Below are 24,014 nucleotides of genomic sequence, written 5' to 3' on the forward strand. Positions count from 1 at the left end.
CACGCTTGGGGTGCTTGCTGCTACAGGCCCTGGCTTACAATTCTTGCTCAGCTGCTTAAAAGGCATGACCATAACCACTTCATCATCTGTAAAGTGAGAACCACCATACGTGATATTCTTAACTCAGGGTATTGGGAGGATCAAATGAAAAAACATATGGAAAGTACTGTGTAAACTTTAAAGCCCCATCCAAATGTCAGCTATGATTTCCATCCAATGGCAATAAGACTCTTTTCTGAAATCCAAATTTAGATGAAAGGTTAGGAATCCTTAAGAACGTAAGGAGGACCTCTCCTCCTCATCTCTTTTAGAAGAGAGGGGTTCTGGCCCCTTAGGAGCGCCACAGGGCACAGTGGGCTGGCCTAGACCCGGACTGGAGCTCCAACTTAGCCTTTGCCCCTTTCTAGTTGTGTGACCCTAGGCAAGTCACTCTACCTCTGTCTGTAAAAGGGAAACCCATCTTTAGGGATGTTGTAAGGATAGAGTGATGAAATATTTGTAGCTATGGGTGTGGATATGGGTGCGTCGGATGTCAGACTTTTTCAGGGGGTGGTTAGTTTTGCTGGTTTTGTTTTTACTCTTTGCTAAGAGGGATGGCTCTTGGGGAGGGAAGAGATACACAGTGGAAATGTTGCCGAGCAGAAAGTGCAGACAGATCTGAGAGGTCTCACAGGAAGCTTGAGTTAGTGCTGTCAGAGAAGGGTGGCAAAGGGCCGCAATCTCAGCCTGGAGGGAGACATGGGGCAGAGAAATATCAACCACTTTTCAAAGGAATTCCAAGGCTGCTGCATGTAGACAGTCTCAGAGGCCACTGAAGTGGATTCTGATGGTGCAGCATTATAATGTGTGGTCAAGCTTCAGCATCTTTGCAGCAAGATAAAATTGAGAAATAAATTAAATGATCCAATGGAAAATTAACAATGCAAATATATTTTTGAGTCTCAAATTGTAGAGCTTGTATAATTCTATATATAATGTATAATTCTGTATAAAAGTTCTCATCAATTTGTTGCCTATTTCAACTGAATGAGAATAATGGAGTCTAATTCTGGATCGAACAATGAGCCAGAGTGTTACAGCAAATAAACTGGGATGAGGTTGAGTAAGACTTTTTTGTCTCAGTGTTAATAGTAAGAAATTTATATATTTTTTAATATATTTTGTTTTTAATCAAAATGGAAGAAAAAAAGAGTAGCTTGTTTTTCCTTAGAGAGGGCATAAGGTGGTGCTATACACTATCAAATCAGGTGAATTATGTAAACCTAAAAAGAAACATTATGTTATTATTTATAAAATACAAATATGTTATTGGTCATAATTTAGAAGGCAACTGGAAAAGAACAAATTATGAAAACAGCAAGCTTGACATTTTAAATTACCAATATGTTTAAAGGTATCAATGAGAATCATTTTTTAACATTAGTAAAAAAGATTGCTCTTCTGGAAATCAAATTTACTTCAATGATCAGAAAAGTAAAAGGATAGAACAAGGGCTAGACATATTAATATGTACTCTGGATTTAAGAAGGGCACACAGCCAGAAGCTGTCTGTAAGTCCATGAGACAACTCCTTGAAGAACTTGTGAATTTAAAAAGAAGAAAGAAAAGAGCTGGACATGTTTCTTCACAGAGCTCAGGCATAGTAGGAAGAAGTGGGTTGGGAGTCATAAGATCTGGTATTAAGCAGCAAGCTCCCTGTGGGCCCTCTGTAACTCAGTTAACCCCACTGGGCCTCAGTTTCGTCACATCTAAGTACAAGGGACGTGATAACAATACTAAGGTCCCTCCCAGCTCAAAGTTCTCTGGGAAAATTAGCATATTCTTTTACCTACTTGGCAGGCAAAAGATTCCAGTATAAAGATTCTCAATTGCCCTGTTCACAAAGGAATTCCACCTGCTAACTGTGTATTAGTCTGAGGGCTCTGAGATCAAATCTCTGCAGGTGTTCTCATCCCCTTCTTCCCCCCCAACATGCCTGGGAGCCCACCAAAATTTCTTCTCCCCAAGAATATCAACTGGGAAGCAAATTTTAGGTTCATTTTCTTAAATTAGAAATAAGACAGCTAATACCGAGAATGCTCTAGAAATCATACTGGACAGATCCATTAGGATTAGGACAACCACAACATGGTCTCTCTAGAGGAGACGCTTCCTGGTTTAGTGTAGCACCAGTAGCTTTTAGCTTCATCAGTTCATTTCTCCCGGTCCAGCACAAGGTAGAAAGAAGCTTGTGACTCATCACTTATGGAACATGAGTTCAAACTCAACTTCCATGTGGCCACGGATGAAGGAAGGGTTGCCTGTGCACAGGTGTGCAGCCTGGGTTTGGAGGAAGACCAAGGATTGGGCACCGTGAACCTACACAGACAGAGCCTCCCAGTCGTTCCTGGGAGCAGGCCGTGCCCTGCACTGTACGTGCTTAATAAATGCTCTATCAACCAACTGACCAATCAATCTAATAATCTGGTCTGCCCTGATATCATCGTCTGATGCCCCTTAAGCCATTTTATAACCCCGAAAAGCTCTGTCTGAATTACTCTTTTCTCTGCATCAGAAATATTGATTTGGGTTCAACCAATCAATCAACACTTATTACACGCCTATATTGACTGGGCATTGTGCTGGGCTTCACAATAGGTACAAAATTAGGATTCTTGAAAGAAACAGAACTCATTTTAGGGAAGTTATAGAATAGGTGCTATAGTGATTCTATTTGACTTTCAAATACATTTCGGAATACTCTGAAAATGATTCCCCTTACGATCATTTGCTGGGGTTTGTGAAAGACGGGCTTCATGTACTGGTAGATGCCCTCTCAGGGCCCTTCCAATTCAAGAACTGCTTGGTTCTGTGGGATTCACTTCTCTTCATCCCAGTTTCCTCACTAGTAAATTGGACACATTAATAATGACGCAATGCCCACCGCTATAAAGAGAGCTAACAAAACATTTTAAAATATACAGCTAATATAAGATGATACATTCTCTTAATCAAGTTACTTAGATGATTTTTTAAAAGATCTTTTTCCTTGTAAATATAAAGACACAAAAAAGGTCAAAAAGTTTGGAACTAATTAAAAAAGAGCCATGAGAAGGGAATAAAGTGAAACAAGAGGTCAGGTCAGAAGTGTAGGAGGAACCAACATTTCAGAATAAATGAAGTTTATGGGAAAGTTACCAAGAACAGACACATTAATAACATTAAAATCAAATGATGTTTTACCTTAAAACAGTTACTGGGCAGTGAGGCAGTGCCATAGCACACAGAGCACTGGGCCTGGAGTCAGGAACCTTCATCGTCCTGAGTTCAAATCTGGCCCCACTTACTAGTGACCCTGGGCAAGTCACTTCACCCTTTTTCCTCATCTGTAAAAGGAGCTGGAGAAGGAAATGGCAAACCAGCCCAGTATTTTTGCCAAGAAAAGCCCAAATGGGTCACAGAATCAGACACAACTGAAAAGCAACTGAATGAGAAGACAGTTACTACTCCTTAGTACCCCAGGTTAATTGGCATAGCTGAAAGATCACTGGATGTGGGTCACAGGACCGAGGTTCCCATACCAGCTCTTCCATTTACCGCCTGTGTGACTTTGAACACACCAGTGACCTCGGCCTCGCATCTTTCCAGCTCTCAGTCTCAGACACCATGAGCCCCCACTAGTCTGTCCTCACTTTTGTCTTTGTGTCTCCAGTGCTTGGCACAGGCCTGCTACCCGGTAAGTGCTGACTGAAGGCTTGTTCACTGATTGATCTCTGTGTCTATCCATGGCCTTCAAGCCTCCAGAAAGTTTCATGTGGGTTAGCCAATCCCTAAGCACTTACATACTGGAGTTCCTTCACCCTTCTGAGCCTCAATGGTTAAAGACAAACCAGAAGGGTTCTACCAGGCTTTATACCAGCCTTATGTGGACTAACAGGGAAGCTGGGAGGGAGGAAGACACCGCAGATAAAATAATTCTGACATTTCAGGCACAGATGAGCCTGACAAGAAATAAAAGGGTGAAATATTGGACTGACATAGCTACATGAGGAGAGCTCCACTTACATCAGATTTTAAAGGTTCAGGCTCAAAGGAAGAATACCTAACGAGAAACACAAAGCCAAACCAAACTGGCCCGAAGCTGTCAGGAAGACTGAGGCCCAGCATGAAGCCAGGCTGGTGAAAAAGGCTGAAAACAACAACGGGGACTTGGGGAAGCAGGGAAGGGAGAAAGAAGGAAGAGCCAGGGACCAGTGGGAGAAAGTAGGACCCTGCTTTGTCTTCTCTGTCAAGAAGGGTGATCCTCAAGACAGGGAGAGACAAAGAGAGAAGGGAAGGAAGCAGAGACAGAGAGCCAGAAAAAGGAAGGGGAAACGCAGATGGAGAGAGACAGAGATAAACAAGAGACAGAGGGACCGGAGGCAGGGATTCTGCCCAATACAGCACAGAGCCCACCAAGTCACCCACAAACACAGGCACCTGTGGGACTCCCACACCGTTTCAGAATCTTCCTGAAATAATGGTAAATACCATGCACAGACATTGAAAGCCTACAGGCACAGACAGGAATGCCAGTAGCCTTTACTACATCCATTTGGATAGAAGTGTTTTCTCACCATCTGCAGCTCATCATGTACTATGGTAAGACAGGCAATGGATGGCATGGTCTTGGGGGAATCCCAACGGCCAGCGGCCCAGAGGGCAAGAGAAGCAGAAATGATGGATGGAAGCAGGCTGTGCTCTGCCGCCTATGGTGCCAGGAGAAGCAGGAGGCCGGCCCCACAGCTCTCACAGCCCTATGCTATTCAAAGGGCCAGAAGATGCCCTCGATGCTGACCGCACTTTGTCTGGCATGCTCCAGGAAAGACAGGAAACCCAAATATGTTACCTGCATAGGTATACAGACCAGCGACACAAAGAAGGTCACACATCAGGTACAGGCACAAAGGGCTGGCTTCTGCAGCTTTTCTCTTGACCTCCTATTTTTCTTTGAGAAGACCCAGCTTCTCCCCTTTCCCCTAGTCACAGAACTGCAGAATCTGAGAGTTGGAAGGGACTCGGAGGCCCCTGAATGGAGCCCCACACCCACTCCACAGGAATCTCTACAATGACTAACAGTGCTGAGGGCCTCGTGAACCTTCTTGGGGAGGTCCTCATAGGCATGTTCAACCACCTGGCTGCCTCCTCTAGACAATCACTCTCCAGCTTACCCCCGCCCCTTTTAAGCCATTGAGAAGACTTGATCCTGTTTATAATCCATTGATTTTGTTCCACGGCTGCTTGAGTCATGGATTTTTTGCCTCTGAACTTAGTTCAGAGTTCAGTTGACCTGTAAAAGGTTAAATTTAAAAATCCATCTATTCTTTTCTCAAGGAATTTGGCTAACCTTGGGAAATGTAAGCGAGCAGAAAGTGAGTTGGGCCTGATATCTTTACGTCACCAGCTATCCTTCAAGGATGTCTCTCTCTCTCTCTCTCTCCATGCTCTCATCAGCTTCAAGGGTACAAGCATCTCTGGGCAAACCACGTTCACACCTATCTATCTAGGGCTAGCCTCTCTCCCAGAGGGGCACAGCAGAGGGATAGACTTGTAGAAGACATGAGTTCAAATCTTGCCAAAGACTCTTGGATTTTGGGCAAATCACTTAATTTCCCTCTGCTTCAGTTTCCCCATCTGGCAGATGAGGGGGTTGGACTCAGTGATCTCCAAAGGTCCTTCACGCTCTACGTCCATTATCCTGGACTTTGAGCGCCAGGCTCGCCTCACGTCTGTGGGTGGTCATCTTTAACTTCATGTCATAGAGGCATCTCCAACTTCACCTGTCCTAAACAGACCCATTTCCTTCTCATCAAAAGCCATCCTTTTCCCTAAATCTCTATTTCTGTAAAGGACAATGTCTAGTCATTTAGGTTCGTCACCTTGAAGTCAGGCCCTTGGCACACCTGTTGCCAAGTCTGGAACCTGCCTGGACAGTCTGTTTTGCATCTGACCCCTCATCTCCACCTCTATGTCAACAGCCTGGCTCAGGTCTGGACACTGCAATGGCCTCCTTACAGGTGTCCCTGACTGAAAGCCTCTCCTTCTCCACGGCATCTTCTACAGAACTGTCAGAAGCAGGATCTGAATACAGGTCCCTTGAGTTCTAATCCACTGCATCACACATGAGGCTAAAAAGAAAAATCAGCATGTAGATCAGAAAGTCAAGATCTAAAATCGATCCTGAAAGGTGGGAAAATGAGCTGACTCTAACAAAAGAAAAGTAACTAGAAAACAATTCCTCTCCTAGGGCAAAAGAAAAAACTGCATAATATAGGATAGAAAAAGTACAAATAAAGGTAGTTAAAGTGGAAGAGGCCCAGACTGCTGTGTGGTGGGAATGTCCAGCAAAGAGAATGTGCTCTGAGACTACAGGAACGGAAGCAGAAGGTCCATGAAGGAGCGCTGGTTCTCATGCTCCTCCCTGGTTACAACACATCTGGAATCCACTGCTAGACTGGGGCAAACCTGACGATACCGGGAAGGCAGGATGGTACCAGATGGGGAATTATGCCCACAAAGCCCTCGAGGAGCTGCACAGAGAGATGTGAGAGATCTGCCTTCCCATATTCAGAGGGATGTCATGGAGAAAGATGAGACTTCTGCCTGACTCTAGAATGAGAATTATGAACAATGGAGGAGTTCTTCTCAATATAAGTAAGACATTTCTAGAACTTGAGAGTAATCAAGAAACAAACTGGGCTGCCCGTGAAGACACAGGAAGTCTTCAGCTGAAGGCATCATGACCTGCCATGAAGTTTTATAGGAAACCCAGACCTGAAGGAATATCAGCTCTGGGATGTGATGATTTCAAGTATCATCTAGCTAAAAAGCCAGTTGATTCTAACAACTCTGAACTATATTAATTTGACTGGGGGGGGAGAAGGGTAAGGTCTTTCTATGTTTTCCATCCATGTTTTTAGAGAAACAATCACTCAACAAAGACTGGCATCGTAACTTCTATTTCTTTGGTGTCTCCCCATAAAGTTTCAAACAGTATAATAAATACAGTAATTTGCTGAATGGGTATAGGTAGTTTCACCACAGGACAACTTGCAGTGCTGTAGAATCTAGTATTCTCTTGGTTATTCCTGCTCTCTGTTAGGGAGATGTGGTTAGGGGAAGTCCTGGCATGATTTCAGTATTACAACTTCAATGATGTCATTAGAAAACAGACCCAAATGTCTGTTTAACTGTAGTTTTAAAAGGAAAGAATATTTGCAAATAATGGTTATGAACATTAGGTTTAAAGGTAAGGTAAAGGAAAGGTAAATTCCTCTCTTGATGACAGTGTGCTGTCAACGGTGTGGACCAAGTAACTTAGGAGATGACAAGATGATGGAGAGAAAATCCTTCTTAGTATTTACAAAGGATACTCGACAGTTTTTTTCATTTCTATGCTGTGACTAATTACAAACTTGGCCATTAGACACATCATCTTTGTATTGGGAATTTTTTTTAGCATTTCATGTCTGGGAAACAGAAGAAAGTCTCCATTTGTGGCAAGTCACGTTGTTGGACACTAAATATTATGTTTGAACATGGTGAACATGCACACTAAATTGCTTGGGGGGTATGGATTCCTAAACAGACTGAAAACAATTCCTTGGAGATAATGTTTTAAAATTTTAATATAGAACAAATGTCACTGTCTAGCAATTTAAAGATATAAGGGACTTCAGAGTTCAATAACAAATACAGAGTTGTTATTTGAAACAAAATGTAGCTCATGAGAACAATCAGTTCAGTTTTCTAACAGCAGTTATACTATGTGGTCATAACCATTTTTCCCCCTTTAACAGAGGTCTCAAGGTGCACATTTTTAATGTATCCTAGCAGTTTTCAGTTAATGTTTTATATTTCTGTAGCTATTATTTTCTGTTGAAAGAAAACTAGTAAAGGTTGAGTCAAGAAAGGGAAAACAAAGGAAAAAGATCAATATTAACACTCTACAAATATTGACTTAGCAAAGTGACTTTGTTGTCTTTTTCCCATAGGAACTGATATTGAATGAATGATTTATTTAAAAGAAAAGACTTAGATAAATTATTTGTTAAGTAAAATTAAGTATTTTGGGGTTAATGATGCATTAATTTAGATAATCAGGTGAAATAACCCAAAATAAATCACATTACCCTTAAAGTTCTCATCAAAATGTTATTTACCATTTCCACTTTAAAACCAGAAAAGCCATTTTAAATATAGAGTGCAAATGTTGATGCCTCTACAAAAAATGTCCAAGAATTAATTTGCAGACCTCATTGAAACACTATGAATACTGAAAATTGTTAAAATAATACAAAAAATGATCCCCAAGTCTTCCAACTTCTGATTTAAAATACCATACCTTTACTGAGTTTGGCTCAAGTAGTTTTGAGTTTCCACAGCTGTTAGCCCCCATGCTGATATTGAAAGAAACAGATGATTTGTGCTTTCGAGCTGGTAATTGCAGAGAAGAATTCTGGCCATCACCTATAACAAATTTTCGATGACTGTTAAATTCTGTTCTTTCACCATATTCTTGAATGGTTATCAACATGAATCTTGTCTCTAATGCACAAATAATATAACAACCCACATGAGCAATCCTCTCTGGGTATTCCCTATGGAAAATAAGGCAAGAGCTAGGTAATTACTGTCTAAAGTGGGGTCACAGGATCATGGATTGGGCTGGGAAGGACCTTAGACACCATAATAGACAACTCCCTATTTTACAGGTGCAGAAAGTGAGGCACAGATGGGCTAAGGGATTTGCCCATAAATTATATAGCTGTCTACACAACTAGTCTCACTGGATGTTTTTATAATATTAATATATGCCTTTTGCTCAACTCTCACTTGGAATCAGATATTCTGTTCCCTAGAAAAAATACTGCAACCTTAAACTGAGTTCTATCATAAACTTTACTTTTATGGAATTTTAATTATGGCTAAAAGTGTCTATAAATGGTAGCAATAAAAAAGAATCTTGCTCAAGTTTAATAGGGAATTACTGATTTAAAAAATGTGTTTGAAGTCGAACCTTTCCTCTTTAGCAGAAAATAAAGTCTTAAAAGTAAATACCTCTATTGAGCATGGTTTCCTGATCAATATTCCTTGGGATTCTTGGGGACGATTTTGACAGTGATGATATGCCACTCTCAGGATATCCTTCCAGGTGACTTCCTAATTGCTGAAGCCTCATTTTACTATCAATTTCCAGTTTTTCTAATGCAGTCTTGAGACACTGCTCATTAGTTGCCACATACAATTTACAAAACTATAGAAAACAAAAAAATAACGCAGTGGGCAAAATGTTCAGCCATATGTTTTAGGAAGAGGAGGGAGAAATGTGCATTAGTAGGTAAGGGATAGACTGATAGATGGAAGAGATTTTCAATGGAACCGAGTTACTCATTTTATTTTCTTGGATCAGAATGAGCACTCTCCAGTGACCTGGTGAAATGCAGCCATGATTCAATGAGGAGGTCACACTGAGCGAAAACAAAATGCAGTCCACTCCGAGAAGTGATTTAGTATTTTTTATAAGCCATGTGCAGACTCAGGCTTGTTCTAAATAATTTTTATGGTTTCATTTTCTTGAAAAGCTGCATTTCTGATAAGTTTTTATAGGTTATATATAATTATTGTGCCAGAATATGATATGACATAATCTGAAGCTGAAGACGCATTCAACTTAAAACAAACTGGCTAATAACGTATAGCAGGTTGTCCCAAACTTTCAAAGGACACGTGGTCTATCAATGTTTTTTCCTCATTGATATTGCAAGTTTATATATACATAAGCTTATTTAACGTACCTTAACATAGTCAAGTTTGCCATCCACGTTTATATCAGCCAAGTTTATTATAGCATTCATTTCCTCTGGTGTCATTTTCTCACCTCTCTGTGAAAACAAATTAGATTTCAAAACCTCTACAATTTTTTTTAGTTTAAAATATGTCATTTTAAAGAAATAATATTTTTACAATTAGCCATGAAAAGAACAGCGATGAAAAAATTTGGAAATTGATGTTTACCAAAGGGTAGGAGCCACTTGGTAGATGCCCTCCAAGTACAAAAGCCATTTTCTGTTGTCACTAACACTATCAAATTCTCAGGACTTGTGCTCAACTTCTGTTTACAAATTACAACTGAATATTATAGATCAAATAAAATACAACCATTGCACCTAGAGTAATGATACTTCCTAATGCTACAGCCAAGAACAAAATGACTTCTTGTTCCAATTTATACGTATGCCGTTTCTCCTTCCCACATGGATCGATCACTGACGTACAGAGAGCTGAACAGCAAAGACTTACTCAGAGGCACAAAGGAAACAGCGACCTGGGCCCAAGCCACCACTTCAGCTTTCATTTACAAAACACCGTTCACTCAGAAAGATCCCGAAGCACTTTAGAACAGCTGTGTGATTGATTTCTCTTACCACTCAAGTGCAGTTAGCTCTTACATGGATGCAAATGGTCAACAAAGCTGAGTTCCAAAAATTTTTTTATAGCAGAAATGGGCCTATCTGACCCATTTCTTCTGAAATAGATTAGGAAAAAAATGATTTCACAGGGCTTACCTTTGTAAGAATTTTATAAAGGTCAGTGTGTAAAATATAGCCATCATTATTGACATCTATTTTCTTAAATGCTTTTAACAGTTCTGACTTTGAAGTAGGTTTTTCCTTTTTCAAAATTGCACAAAAGTCATCAAAATTCAGCTTAGCAGTTTGAGGAGTCCAGTACTTATCAATTGTCTTTTGGGATGGATTTCTTCCTGCCTTCTGAAGTGCTACCAAGTTAAAAAAAAAAATACTTTTAACAACTTTATATTGGGTCCTGTCCCAAGTTATCTTTACTTTTTTTTTTTTTACAAAATTGTGCAAGTACAAACACACATACAATTTTAATGCTAACAACTAAATGTTATTATTGTGTATTCATTTTTAAAAGGAATTATTGAAATGAAAAAATCCCAAGTCCATTAATTAATGACTTTTAACAAATTTAAAAAATTAGACTGATTTTGACACCTCAGTTCCCAACTTGTTTTTTAAACTTCATTAAGCACTCAGAATATCAAAAGATTATTTAAAAAAAAACTGAAATAGGAACAAAAGAGTAAACACACAAAAATACAATTTGCCTTTTTCAACAGGCTCAACAAATACTCTTGACATGTTTAAAATGCCAAATAAGGAGTTAAATTTAAAAATCATTAGACTGAGAACAACCCAGGAATAATCAATCTGTTTTCCAATTATTGTGGGCCATACGCCTTTGCAAGGTCTTTAGATGTATGCTACACCCTAGCCCATGTATAGAAATGTGTTCATTTTTAGAATCACAGAATTTTGGGGTTAGAGGTTATCTGGTCTAAAGTCTAGACTATTCAAATTTAAAAACCATTTGAGGCCATTCGAAAACAACTGAAGGGCAGAAACATTTTGAAATACTGCTATGGCTGTGAGTAGTCTTAAATATCTTCTATAATTGGACAAGCTGGTCTTATCGTTGCGGGTGGCCAGATTTTTGCATAATGGCCACATAACATAAGTCCCAAAGGGAAATACTGCTGAACATACATATGTATGATTGTTAGCAATATTTATTATCCAGTACATCTAATATCTTGGTAATCAGCCTCAAAGTCACAAAAATAAAAAGGAGACTTGTTCTACTTTAGGATTCTTATGTCTCATACTAAATCTCATATCAATCAATTGAATTCAACAAACATTGCATAATCATCCCTATGTGCAAGACACGATGCTAGGCACTGGAAACAGAAAAATGGAAATGGAAACCATCCCAGCTCCTTTAGAGGAGATTTCACAGGAGCATTTGTATATTCTCAGGACTCAAAAAAGGGATCTGGGTAAGTGATTTCACAATTTGCTCTGAGTGAATAAACCTCAAGTGACCTGACATTGCAATAGATGTTCTTGGTGCAACAAACACACCAGCGAGACCTTTATAAATCACTTAACATTTTCATTCCTTGCCCACTTTGCAAAATATTTTACTACATTCTTTGGGGAAATACTAGAAACTAGGAAAAGCCAGTTGTTTACTGTAAGACAATAGATTAAAAAAAGGAAGACAAAGCAAAGGCACACATACTAACTTAACAACTATTTATAGAAACTTTCAGGATGGGATCTAGCCTAGATTGAAGGTTATTTTAAATGATCACAGGATCAGAAGAGACATATCTGAGTAATTCACCACTTATTTATTTAGGTATGTGTAGGACCAAGCCCACAAGCAAACTGGATATCTGATTATGGGGAAGCCAGATACACACAACTAGTAAAGTTGGAACAGAATCGAGGTGGGTAAAATGGACCACCTGAATAGAGAGGAAGGAGAAATGTTTCCTCTTGGAACTTGGCATGTTCCTGCTAAATTCCCAGAGGTAGAGAAAGGTAAGCTTTTTTTTAACCTTCTTACAAAAGTTAAAAAAAAAGTCTCCTTCCTCCACAAGTCCAGTAAATGCTGAGATGATCACTTTTTGTCCCAATGAGTCCATGTTACAAGGTCAATTTCCCTCCTCTCTAAAAACAGACCTGCCACTTTTGACACATGTAACTAACAGTTTTTGAATAGGCAGAAATTTGGGGGTGGGAGGGATGTTCAGAGATGGCTTTGGGAAATGGGAGACATTTTAATAGTAACAGTTGACACATTCTCATCCATCGTTTAAAAATCCCATAAAACCAGGAGCAGTTACATCAACAGCCACAGAGGTAACTCTTGTTGATGCAAACTTAAACCTTCACAAAGTCCCTAGAAAATAGATATCTGAGTTAGTTTATGAGCAAGAAAGTAACTAGGTGGCAAAGTGAATAGAGTACCCAGCCTGAAGATGGAAGACTCCTCTCCTCCTGGGGTCAAATCTGGCCTCAGACACCGATTAGTTGTGTGACCCTGGGCTAATCACTTAACTCTGTTTGCTTCAGTTTCCTCCTCTGTAAAACAAGTTGGAGAAGGAAATGGCAAACCACTCCAGCATCTTTGCCAAGAAAACCCAAACAGGGTCACCAGGAGTCAGACACCACTGAAGAAGTAACTGAACAGCTGTTTTGGTAAGCATTTAAAAAAAACAATGTAAGTTTACTTTCACTCTTTGAAGATGGGAATTACAGTATATAATAATGAAAAACAATAATAGCTAACAAAGTGAATTCTCTCTCTTCCCCGCACCCTCCATATCATACATCAACACACACATACATATATATTCTTTATTTAGACATTCCTACTTCTGTGAACTGTTCAGCTGTTTTTAAAAATCCATTTTAAGAACTCAATGGAGCCTATTAGCCCAGATAAGTATTTGAAGGAACGCCATAGTTTAGCTTATAGTACAAACAAAATGTAATTCTAGATACTTTAAGATTGACACCAGACTTAATCCTCTGCCCAAGTTTACTTTAAGCTTTGACCTGAACCTATAATGACTGTATTATTTACAAGTTAAAAGTGTTCATGTCAAGCTCTGATAATTGTCAGTTTTATGTGACCTTGAAATGGAAATGCTAGCCCCGCGGCATGTCTTTAAGTGGCACATGGTTATAGATGAAAGCCATGGAATACACAAAAGCACTACCACTTGTTTCTGCTGCTCCTATGTTTAAGTTAAGATTACCTAAAATAAATCACTAGCCTGCTACAAAGGGGGCTCTGTTTTAATACCAAGAATTTATATAAGAAAAATGCTAACTTCTTATCCTTCCAGATAAGCCTGTAAAACTAATATCCTGATAGCACACATTCATTGTCTGGCAAAATAAATGTTTCAATAAGGGACAAGTGTGAATGATAAACTATTGGATTGGTGATAATACTGAAAGAACATGTCAGAAGCAACAGCAATATGCATGTATTTATTTAATAATGAAATGTGTTTAAGGCCTATAAATTACCCAGTGTTGAAATAGTCCAGCTGGAACAGGGCTGGTCAGGGTACCCCCTAATGCCATGAACCCTGGTCCTTAATGAATTGGGAATGTGCTATGGCCCCTTTCTGTGAGATGTGTGCTTTGGGACGATCTAGAAACGCTATGATGGTGTCTGTATCTGCTGGGCTATGTTGATAACTGAGGCAGGAAGAGTCAGCCACTGAGGAGGCTGGATAAGTCAGTCAACAAACATTTATTAAGAGCTTACGGTGAGCTCGGCACTGTGCTAAGGAGGGTATGTTTGAGTGCACAGCTCTGCTTTAGACTGGTGGCAGTGGGGTGGGATTTCCCTCACAGCCTCCAACTGCGGTGTTGGCTAAAGTCAGAGCAGAAGAAAAGGTGAGCTTAAGATCAGCCCAGAGAAGCTGTCCTCATGGGCCCTGAGTTTGCTTCCCTAACAGCAGGGCTGCAGCCAGTGGGGGCACTTTTAGCCTGAGTGCTGAGGCCCCCGAGTTGGTGCTTGCTTCCCGTTGGGGGCTGCTTCCCACAAGTAATCCAGAGAAGATAATCACTGAGAGGGTCATCCCAAGCCTGAAGGTACTAAAGAGCCATTTCTAGCTGGCCACGAGTTCTGGACCTTGTGAGCTGCTCAGAATAGTACATCCCCAAGACAGCTGTGAAATCTGCTCAGTGCCCCAAAGCTGTCTTTTATCTCTCAAGAGGGCAGAGTAAGTATGAAGGGTTAATTTTTCTGTGGTTTGCTAGTGGTGATGCAAGCTACTGAGTCTTTGCATCTGAAGCAACTCTTTTGTAGCTGAGGAGATAAAAAGCTGTCCTAAAACCAAAATATCTTTTGTATACTGAGTACCTCTTTTTTTTTTTTTGGCAGGGGGAAGGCAGGGTAATTGGGGTTAAGTGACTTGCCCAAGGTCACACAGCGAGTGAATGTTAAGCATCTGTGGCCATATTTGAACTCAGGTCCTCCTGACTCCAAGGCCGGTGCTCTATTCACTGCGCCACCTAGCCACCCTGAGTACCTTTTCTAAAAGACATCTTGTGAATTCCTTTTGGTAAGCCCATTTTCTAAGAGATCTCCCCTGACCCCCACCATAGGTCATACAACTTTTTAGAAGAGTTTCTAAAGCTTCAATATTTAACAACTCAAAATGAAAGTAACTGGTTGGTAGCAACGTTTGTCAATCACTTACAAAGTAAAGGCACGTGGCATCTCTGTCTCTGTGCCTTGGCCGATACTTTCTCCCAGGCCTGGACTCCCTTCTCATCTCTTTTCTAGAGCCTCTGGTTCTCTTCAAAGTTCACATCACATGCCATTTCCTAGAGGAAGCTGACTCCACATTCCCCCAACTGCCAGTGCCTTTACCCCCAGAAATCACTTTCTATCTGCTTTGTATTGACTCTTCTGAGAACCACACTGGGAGGAACAGCAGTGGTTGCTGGTGATTCCTTTGGCTGAGTGGTATTTGAGGCATCTTTTGGTCAGTCTGATAAACAGAAAGGTCTGTTATCATCCTAGGGTGGCTATCTCAAAATTTCCCAGGCTTGTAAATTACTACTACCAATTTCCTGTCAATGAAAGCTTCCATTAAAATTAGCTAAAAATCATTGCCAAAGATGAAAACGTCTGGGCAGGAAATTGAAGTCCAGTGGGCGATGGGCGATATAGATAGAGCTATCTATCTATCTATCTATACACAAAATTTTATTATTATTATTTTTAATGTTGACAACAGGCAAAGGCCACAGAAGACAAGAGTAGACTTACCAGCTGAAAAGATGGCATGTGAAAGCTGGGGTTTGGATTTCTGGACCACAGCTTAAAATGCACAAATAAAAGGTTCCTGGTTAGAGAAAAGAATGGACCAAACGAGGGCTCAGAATGTATTTGCCTGGAGTTTTGTGAATTTAATCAACAGGGAGTTTTAAAGTAAAAAAGGTGGAGAATCGAGCAAACTGTTTCTGCACGTCCACCAAACTCCAAGGAACAGAGAGTAGCTATGATGTGGGAAGCAGGGAAGTCACAGCAGCCACACACTCCACAGGCCTGTGCTCTGGGTCCTCGATCATCTTTATCCAAGCCCCCAAGAGTTCAGGCAACAAGCAGTAGGAACCGGAGGTGCACGGTGAGGAAGCCACCTGGGCCTTGTTTGGATGGGAGCCTTGACCAGAATTTGGCTTGAACACGTATGATGTATTCAAAAGCAGCAAGATTAGTAAGAGGGACAGAGGAATAGTACCACGTGAAGAGGAAATTCAGAGATCAGAGGAGGGAGACACAGTGGAATGCATAAGGACCAATGGAGAAGAGCCAGAACTGATGCTGTCACTGGACCGAAAGGGGGAGTGGGAGGGTTCAAGTAACCTGTCCCTGACTGGCCCCAGAGGAACGGAGTCATAGTTCCTGGGGACTTCAGTTATAATAACAGCTACCCTCTATACTGCCCGTTGAAGTCTGCACAGCACTTTACACCTTTTCTCTTACTGGAGTCTCACCATAGCCCTGGGAGGCAGGGGCTATCATGAGTCCTATTTTACAGATGAGGAAACCAAGACAAAGTGAGGTGAGGTGACTTGCTGAGGGTCACACAGCTAGAATGTGTCTGAGGCCAGACTGGAATGTGAGTCTTCCTGACTTTGGGCCCGGTGCGTCTTTCCAGTTACGGAGACATCTCCTTCATCACTCTCCCTGTCCATAGTAGAGTAGCTAATGAGCTTGCTCCAATGATGATCTTCCAAAAGAGAGAACCAGAAGGGGAGATTCTACTCTGGATATCATTCTCACCACGTGTGAGGAAGAGGCTGCATGGGTGAAGATGACTGGACCCTGGATGCAGCAAGTACTCCCTCTTAGTTTGTGATGAAGACAGATGGAGAGGAAAGCATACATAGGCTAGCTCCCACAAGCAGAGTCTAGGTAAAAACTGGTCTAGTCAACATGACCCTTCAAAATTCCTTCAATCCCACATGAAGCACAGTATCTTTAAATATTCATGCCAAGACAGGGGCTGGGGAGCCTGAGGCCTTGAGGCCACATGTGGCCTTCTAGATCCTTAAGTGCAGCTTCCTTTCTCCCAGTTGTCTTTGTCCCCTGTCCCATCTTGGAGCCTCCTTTTCTCCCCCATGTTATTTTAAGAGCTGTCTCGTGGGGGGCCTTCCATGTCCAGCTCCAGCCCATATGGAGTCCTTGAGAGGTTAGTCCAGGGCTGCCTCTACTTTTTGCCCTAAACCCCTCTGGCCATCAGTCCTGGGAAGCCTGTGGGCCCCTTCTCAGAATCATGTTTTCAAACGCATAAAATGAGATAGATAGTATTGCAAAGGAAATCGATGATGTTGAAATGTGGTTACCAGAGGATTAAGAGTTCTGAATTCATGGACCCCATCCACGAGCCCCAAGTTAAGAAGCAAGGTGTGGCATGATCAGACTTAGGTTTAAGGAAAATCATTTTGGCCGGTGAGTGGAGGAGGAGAGAGGGGAGGCCTGTGGCAGGGAAACCAATCAGAAGAGAGCTGGGAGGTGTGCTGGGCCAGGAGTCAGGAAGATCTGGGTTCTATTCCTGATTCAGACACTTACTAGCTGTGTGACCCTGGGCAAGTCACTTAATCTGCCTGTCTCCTCATCTGTAACATGGGGCTAAACAGCCCCTCCCTCCCTCCCTCCCAGGGCTGTTGTGAGAATCAAATGGATATTTGTCTAGCACTCTGTACACCTAATGCAGCTCCATAAATGCTAACTGCTGTTGGTGTTGGTAAGAATGATGGCAGTCCAGGCTGCAGGTGAGGAAGGCCTGCACCAATTGCCTCTTCCCCGACTCTGTGGCTCTCTCGGCACACCCACCCACAGGTGGACAAGTGTCCACAGGCTCCAGGCAGCTTCCTGCTTGCCTCTGGTCCTCCTGGGCACCATGATGCCTGCACAGCCCTGACTCACATCCCCTCGGCCACTATGCCTGGAAGTGCCCCCCAGCTCTTGGCACACCAGCCCTGGGATCACCTTCCGATGGCTCCTGTAACCTCTTTTCAGAATGATTCCTTGGCATGATCCCACCACTGAAGGCTGGCTCTCTTAGGGCTGGGCCTATGATGGCTTTCATCCTTCTATCTCCCAGGACACAATAATGTGCACACAGGGGCACTGAAGGACTGCTTCAGGAATTTTCATCCCATGTGGCCCCATAAATGGAAGTCTTTGAAGGAGAGCACAGAATTCCCTTTTGCAACTCCAGTAATATGCCAGAGTCCTGTCTTAAAGAAATAACTTATTAAATCAAGGGAATAGCGTGGCTCCTGTATCATCTCTAGCCTTAATGTCCAAAATATCCGCAGTTTATCTCTTGATGCTCACAATGTTTCTGACCACTGGACACTGACTGAGATGACTACACCTTTTCTTTCTTTCTAACACAGATGGGGCTGAATTCCCAAGTTCCAAGACATCTTAGGACCAGTCCTTAGGGGACGTGTAATAAGGGGTAACAATAACAACAAAAATAAATTATCCTTTCTCTTTTTCTTCCTTTCTTGACTCTTCATTCTGCTCTCTCTTTTCCTCTCTTCAAATCTTTACACAGCGACATCATTCAAACATTCTCTCTGACTTCATCCTTCCCATGCTGGACCTCAGCCATCTTGACTGTGACTATGTAGTTGCAAATTTACCTCATCCACTATGTGTGCTGGCCCCAGACCTGAGCAGCTTTCCTACCTGCTCACCCAGCTAAACTGTCTCGCCACTGACTTGCTCTTAACTGTGCTGGACTCCAGACGCCTGAGAAAATGCAGTCATTGATCCTTGGAACGTCTGCTCTAGAGCCCAGACATCTTGACTGGTGACTGAGCCAGTGCAAACTGGGTTAGCCACTCTGTAGCTCACCTCAGGCCCCAGGTCAGATCAGCCTTCACCTCCACCTTTCATGTGGCTGTCCATCTCCGCCATCTTGTGAGCTGCCTGTTGAGAGGTTTGGCTTGTCTTTCCTCCTTTCTCTGGACACAGCAATCAAAGCAATAGTATCACGGCTTCTGTAATGGCATGTCATCTGGCTGCCCTGCACATCACATCTCTATCCCAAGTCACTTCCCAGAAGGAATTCACTTCCCTGAAGACCACTCTTATTTGGGTTTGCAGGCTCCTTCTTCTGGGGTGCTCAGCATGCTGCTAAATGTCCTATGGTAAGATCTCATCAATTCTTTTTCATTCATTCCCTCAAATTAGTCAAATTTAAGCTCAGAATGTAAAAGCTCCTAACTACATCACAGTAAATCACTAAGCCCCAGGTAATGGTAACTTAAAATATACTCAAAATAAACCAAAAAAAGTATATTTTACAACATGGCATTTGCTCAATTTTTTATTTTATCATTTTGGAGCTTTATTTTGTAGCATATGATCATCTAAAAACAATTTTATTTTATTAGCCAAGCTTTATTAAGAAATAAAAACAGTTTCAGACTGAAATACTACATCTTATTTTTTTGATTTTCTCAATTTACAAGTAAAGATAAACACATATGCCGAAAATCAAAAGAATATTTACCTAGGCAAAGTTGATCTCTTGACATAATACTTTCTAAACTGCTTTTAAAAACAGTTAGATAGGCAGCTCTACAATTCATGTAAAACAGCTCCTCTTCGGTGACCTGTAATTTCTTTGGTCGAGAACATTCCCAAAGTGTTGATTTCTGACTGGAGAGAGATGCATGTCCTCCTGGACTGCTGGCCATTCTACAAAAAATGCAAAGATGGTTATGGTTGGATTCCTTAAGAATCGAAAGAAAATATCCACCTCACCTCTCAAATCAGAGGAAAAAAAACCCAAAATAATATATTTACGTATCTATGTCTATTTAAATGTTCACATTATTGACAATGCATTCACATGAAGAAAAATACTGTGTGCAACAGGAACGGTAGGGACTCAACCCCCTTTGCTGGTGTTTCCTCCTCTATATGGGGCTGCTCAATTCTGGAATGATCACCGACTGCAGTTAGTATTGAGGAAATTCTCAGTATTTAAGAATGGCGAGTAACTAAGTGTAACATTGTGCACAGACTCATTTGTGCTATTCCAGAATTTTTCTCAATTATTTTTAATTGCTATACTGGGCAAAAGGAATATATTCAAGAGGTTACTCACTAAAATGTTTGCAAAAAAGAGTAAAGTGACACAAAAATTATCGTGCTTAGCTCAAAACTTCATAAATTTTAAGACTGAACAACATCAATTAAACATGGAAACAAATGAAAAATTAGTGATTTTTTTTAAAAAGGCACATTTTCAAATTGAAAATGAAAATAGATAATTTCATCCAGAATACTAGATCCTAAATTATGTCCTTGAGAGATGGGAGGTAGCTGTTCAGGCACTAGCAAATCATCACCAATGGTATAACATGGACGTGATATTTTAAGACAATACAAGAAAGCAACTCAAGAGCAGAAGTCTTCTTTTTTAAAAACTCTGGTCATATACCCTTTGACATGCTAATCCTACCACTGAAAATATGTTCCAAGGAAATAAATAATTGAAAAGAAAAAAAGACCCTTTGGGATCAAAATATTTATAGCTTCACTTTACTTAGTAGTGAAAAACTAGACAAGTCCCCAAAAGTCCAAAGGCTGGGAAGTGGCCAGGCAGACCCGTACATGAATGCACTGAGATTTGCTGTGTCCTAGAAGTCGGCACACCGAGGGCCAAATACATTCTACTGCGCATGAGCTAAGAATAACTATTACATTTTTAAATAGTTGAAAAAAGATCAAAGGAAGAATAATCTTTAATGAGATGAAAATTATGTGAAATTCACATGTCAGTAAAGTTGTATTCTTGATGCCCTGTCTCCGGCTGCTTCCCTGACACCATGGCAGAAGTGAGGAGTGCTACAGAGATGTTGGGTGGTGCTCACTGCACCCCAACTCTGCTGTCCGGGTACACTATCAAGCGCAGGGAGGCAATAAGAACTCAACAGTGCTGTGAGTGCCATGCTTCTCATCATCCTGCATTTTTATTTTATTATTACCAGAGCACACCCATCATGTCAACCCAAGAAAACAAGAGGAGCCATCCATGGTTTTGCTTTTAAGACTCAGTGGAGTGTGGACTGTTTTCTTACTGAATTATACAGCATGTTTATTATGCAGTGGCAGTCGAGGGGTACTAAAAGAGAACATCGACATTGCCAGGTAAAGTGTTCATTCCAATATTCCCAGATCACAGGAAAGCAGAAGACTGAACATGAGATTTTAAAGGACATTATCTCATAACAGCAGAATCTGAAAAAAAAAAAAAAAAAGGGGAAATGAAGCTGAAACCAAAGTAAGATTTGGAATGACTCATTTGTTAGTCAAGAGAGGAAAGCTGTTTACTGTTGGTGAGTTAACTAAATTGTGTTTAGTTGCAACAGCTGAAGAGATGTGTCCAGAGAAAATGAACTTATTTAAGATTATTAGTTTTTTGGCTCAATTAAAATTGTATGCTCATGGACTGCTATCAGTATTTAATGGCATTTATCTGTGTGAAAAGACATTTTCAAAGACGAAACATGTAAAATTTCATTACAGATCAATATTAATGGAACATTTAAAATAGATTTTTGTGATAAGAAATATTAACTCTGAACCCCAATTAAGCAAATGTTATTTCCCCCCAAAAGAATTCTATTCTTCTCATTAGTAGACCTATAATACAAAAAATTGTACTTCATTATTGTTATATTTTTAATTTTGTAGAAATGAGTTTTTTATACTGTTATATAAGTATCAATATACCAGCCTCTCTTTTGTCTCTTGGCCTGTAGGCCAAGTCAACATCTACTATCCTGCCCTTTGCCAACCTCAATTTTTTGTCAGGGGCCCCATCCCTTTTCTTCTATGGATTTAGGGTTCACAACTTCTGAATTATCCTGAAATCTCTCCTTTCCTTCACCAACATGTCTCTTGCTCGACACAGGCCACAGGTTAGTTTAGACCCTCCTCACCCCTCCCCAGGAGGCCTCCCTCCCTCCAGGTCCTCCTGCTCCAGTCAATCCTCAGGGCAGCATGGGCCAAAGTCCAGGACTGTCACCCCCAGCTCAACAACATGGCCCCTGTGACTGTTAAGTCACTTCTTCACTTCCTGTACTCCACCTCCTCCCCCCTAAAGCCTTGGATGCCCCTGGACCTTTTGTCTCCAAATGCCAATACTTGAGCTTCCAAAGTCTTACCTGCCATGGCCCCAAGATTCAAGACTGATGGCCTTGGATTTAACATGTCTAGTCAGTCAGTAAAGGTCTATTAAGTGCCCACCTCTTCTGTGCCAGACACTGGATCAAGGGATGGAGGGACCAAGAGGAAGAAGCAGCACCTGCCCTCCAGGTGCTCACCATCTAATGGGGGAACCAAGCTGTCCACAGGGCAGGCAGGAAATAAGTGCCTGAGGAAAGGCCTTGGAATTACCGTGTTTCCCCAATAATAAGATCCCGAAAATAAGCCCTCCCCTTACTGTGCAAGATTCCTCTAAAATAAGCCCCCCCCCCCAAAAAAACCCCCTTGGGATTTCCAACTTAATGTAGCGTGTAACCCAAGGGATCACCCTCACTATTGCTGCCCTCTCTATGCGCCCCCCCCCCCCCCCCCAGGTGAAACGCACGCCGCGCTTCGAGCTGCATCCAATCAGAGCTGCAGCAGTGAGTGTGTCATCCTGTTCTTCCCCAGTGATTTGCTTGCTGGCGCCATTGAGAGCAGTGCCGCGGAGGGGAGCTGAGGCAGGACAACATAAAAACCCGGTATGTAAGAAGTCGTGACTTGGGTGAAGAAGTCATGGGATAAAATTACTGACAGCTGTGTCGCCAAGGCACTATGAGCAGGTTACCTGGACAAGACATATTCATTTAAAGAGAGCTATATTGCTGGACATGACAGATTGGGTCCACTTCTTCTGAAGGAAATGGAGGCGCAAGACATCCAGGACGGAATTCAGGGTATGGACACTTATGACGATGTTGTTGAAGAAGACGACATGATCATTATTTTTTTGTTCACATTTACCTGTTTATTAAAATTGCTGTCAATGTTCATTAAAATAAGCCCTCCCCTGAAAATAAGCCCTCTGGTGTTTTTCTGTCCAAAAAATTTAATAAGACAGTGTCTTATTATCAGGGAAACACGGTAGGTAGAGATGCGGAAGGCTTCCTGAAGATGGAGAGATTCTATCTGGGGCTTAAAGGAAGATGGGGAGGTGAGTCAGAGCAGAAAATGGATGGTGTCCCTGGCATGGGGGACAGCCAAAATGCCCAGAGTTGAGAATGGAGTGTCTTGTTCTAGGGATAACCAGGAATTCAGCGTCACTAGATTGAAGGGGATGCCTGGGGAGTAACGTGTAAGAATGAAAAGGTAGGAGGGGCAGGTGATGAGCTCTGAATGCCAAACAGAGCATTTGGTGTTTGATATTGGAGGCAAAAGGGAGCCACAGGAGTTACTGAGTAGGTGGTGACATGGTTGGGCTACACTTTAAGAAAATCACTTTAGTGGCTGAATGGAGGATGGACTGGAGGTGTGTGTGTGTGGGGGTGACTTCAGGTAGGCAGAACTACTGAAATATTGCAGGTGTGAGGTGATGAGGGTTTACACCAGGGTGGGGGCAGTGTCAGAGGAGAGAAGGGGGTATATTGGAGAGGTTGTCAACAGGGTCCCTTCCCAAAGCCCTGCTGGCCTGTACTTCTATCCTCAGCCCTTCTCAGTGTCTCTTTACATAGGCTAAGGTCCAGCCAAACTGACCTTCTCTGTCCCTCACACATAATGCTCCCCTTCCAGTCACCGTGCCTCTCTACAAGCTGGACCCCTGCCTGGAATGTACTGCCCCTTCCCCTCTGCTTTGGAGAACATGGTTTCCTTCAAAACTCGGTTCCAATGCTGCTTCCTACAGCACACCTTCCCCAAGGGTGCAACACTGCTAGTCTCCTCACCTTCCAAACTAATTCATTTTGGATTTTATACAGTCACATGTGGGAGGGCATGAGTCTCCCCTGAGCAGGGAATGTTTCATTTCTGTCTCTGCCCTGGGACCTTGCACAATTCAAGAGACAGTGCTTAATAAAAGTGGGTGAACTGAATAC

At 41.7% G+C, this 24,014-nt stretch overlaps 1 protein-coding gene across 2 annotated transcripts in view; it reads right to left on the reverse strand.

Moving 5' to 3' along the window:
- Window positions 1–24,014, reverse strand: part of LOC138164900 (EF-hand calcium-binding domain-containing protein 7-like) — a 56,312-nt gene that overhangs the window by 29,399 nt on the left and 2,899 nt on the right. For both annotated transcript variants that reach the window (XM_069092847.1, XM_069092848.1), the window contains exons 2-6: window positions 19,460–19,647; window positions 10,587–10,798; window positions 9,816–9,902; window positions 9,079–9,274; window positions 8,363–8,487 (exon numbers count right to left, since the gene is read on the reverse strand). In XM_069092847.1, the coding sequence (XP_068948948.1) occupies window positions 8,363–8,487; window positions 9,079–9,274; window positions 9,816–9,902; window positions 10,587–10,798; window positions 19,460–19,646 (807 nt within the window). In that variant the 5' untranslated portion in view covers window position 19,647. The remainder of the gene's footprint in view (window positions 1–8,362; window positions 8,488–9,078; window positions 9,275–9,815; window positions 9,903–10,586; window positions 10,799–19,459; window positions 19,648–24,014) is intronic.

This window comes from Petaurus breviceps, unplaced genomic scaffold, assembly GCF_028583685.1.
Source record: "Petaurus breviceps papuanus isolate PSGF00001 unplaced genomic scaffold, PetGlider_PUasm1.0 207, whole genome shotgun sequence".
Classification (NCBI taxonomy): Eukaryota; Metazoa; Chordata; class Mammalia; order Diprotodontia; family Petauridae; genus Petaurus; species Petaurus breviceps.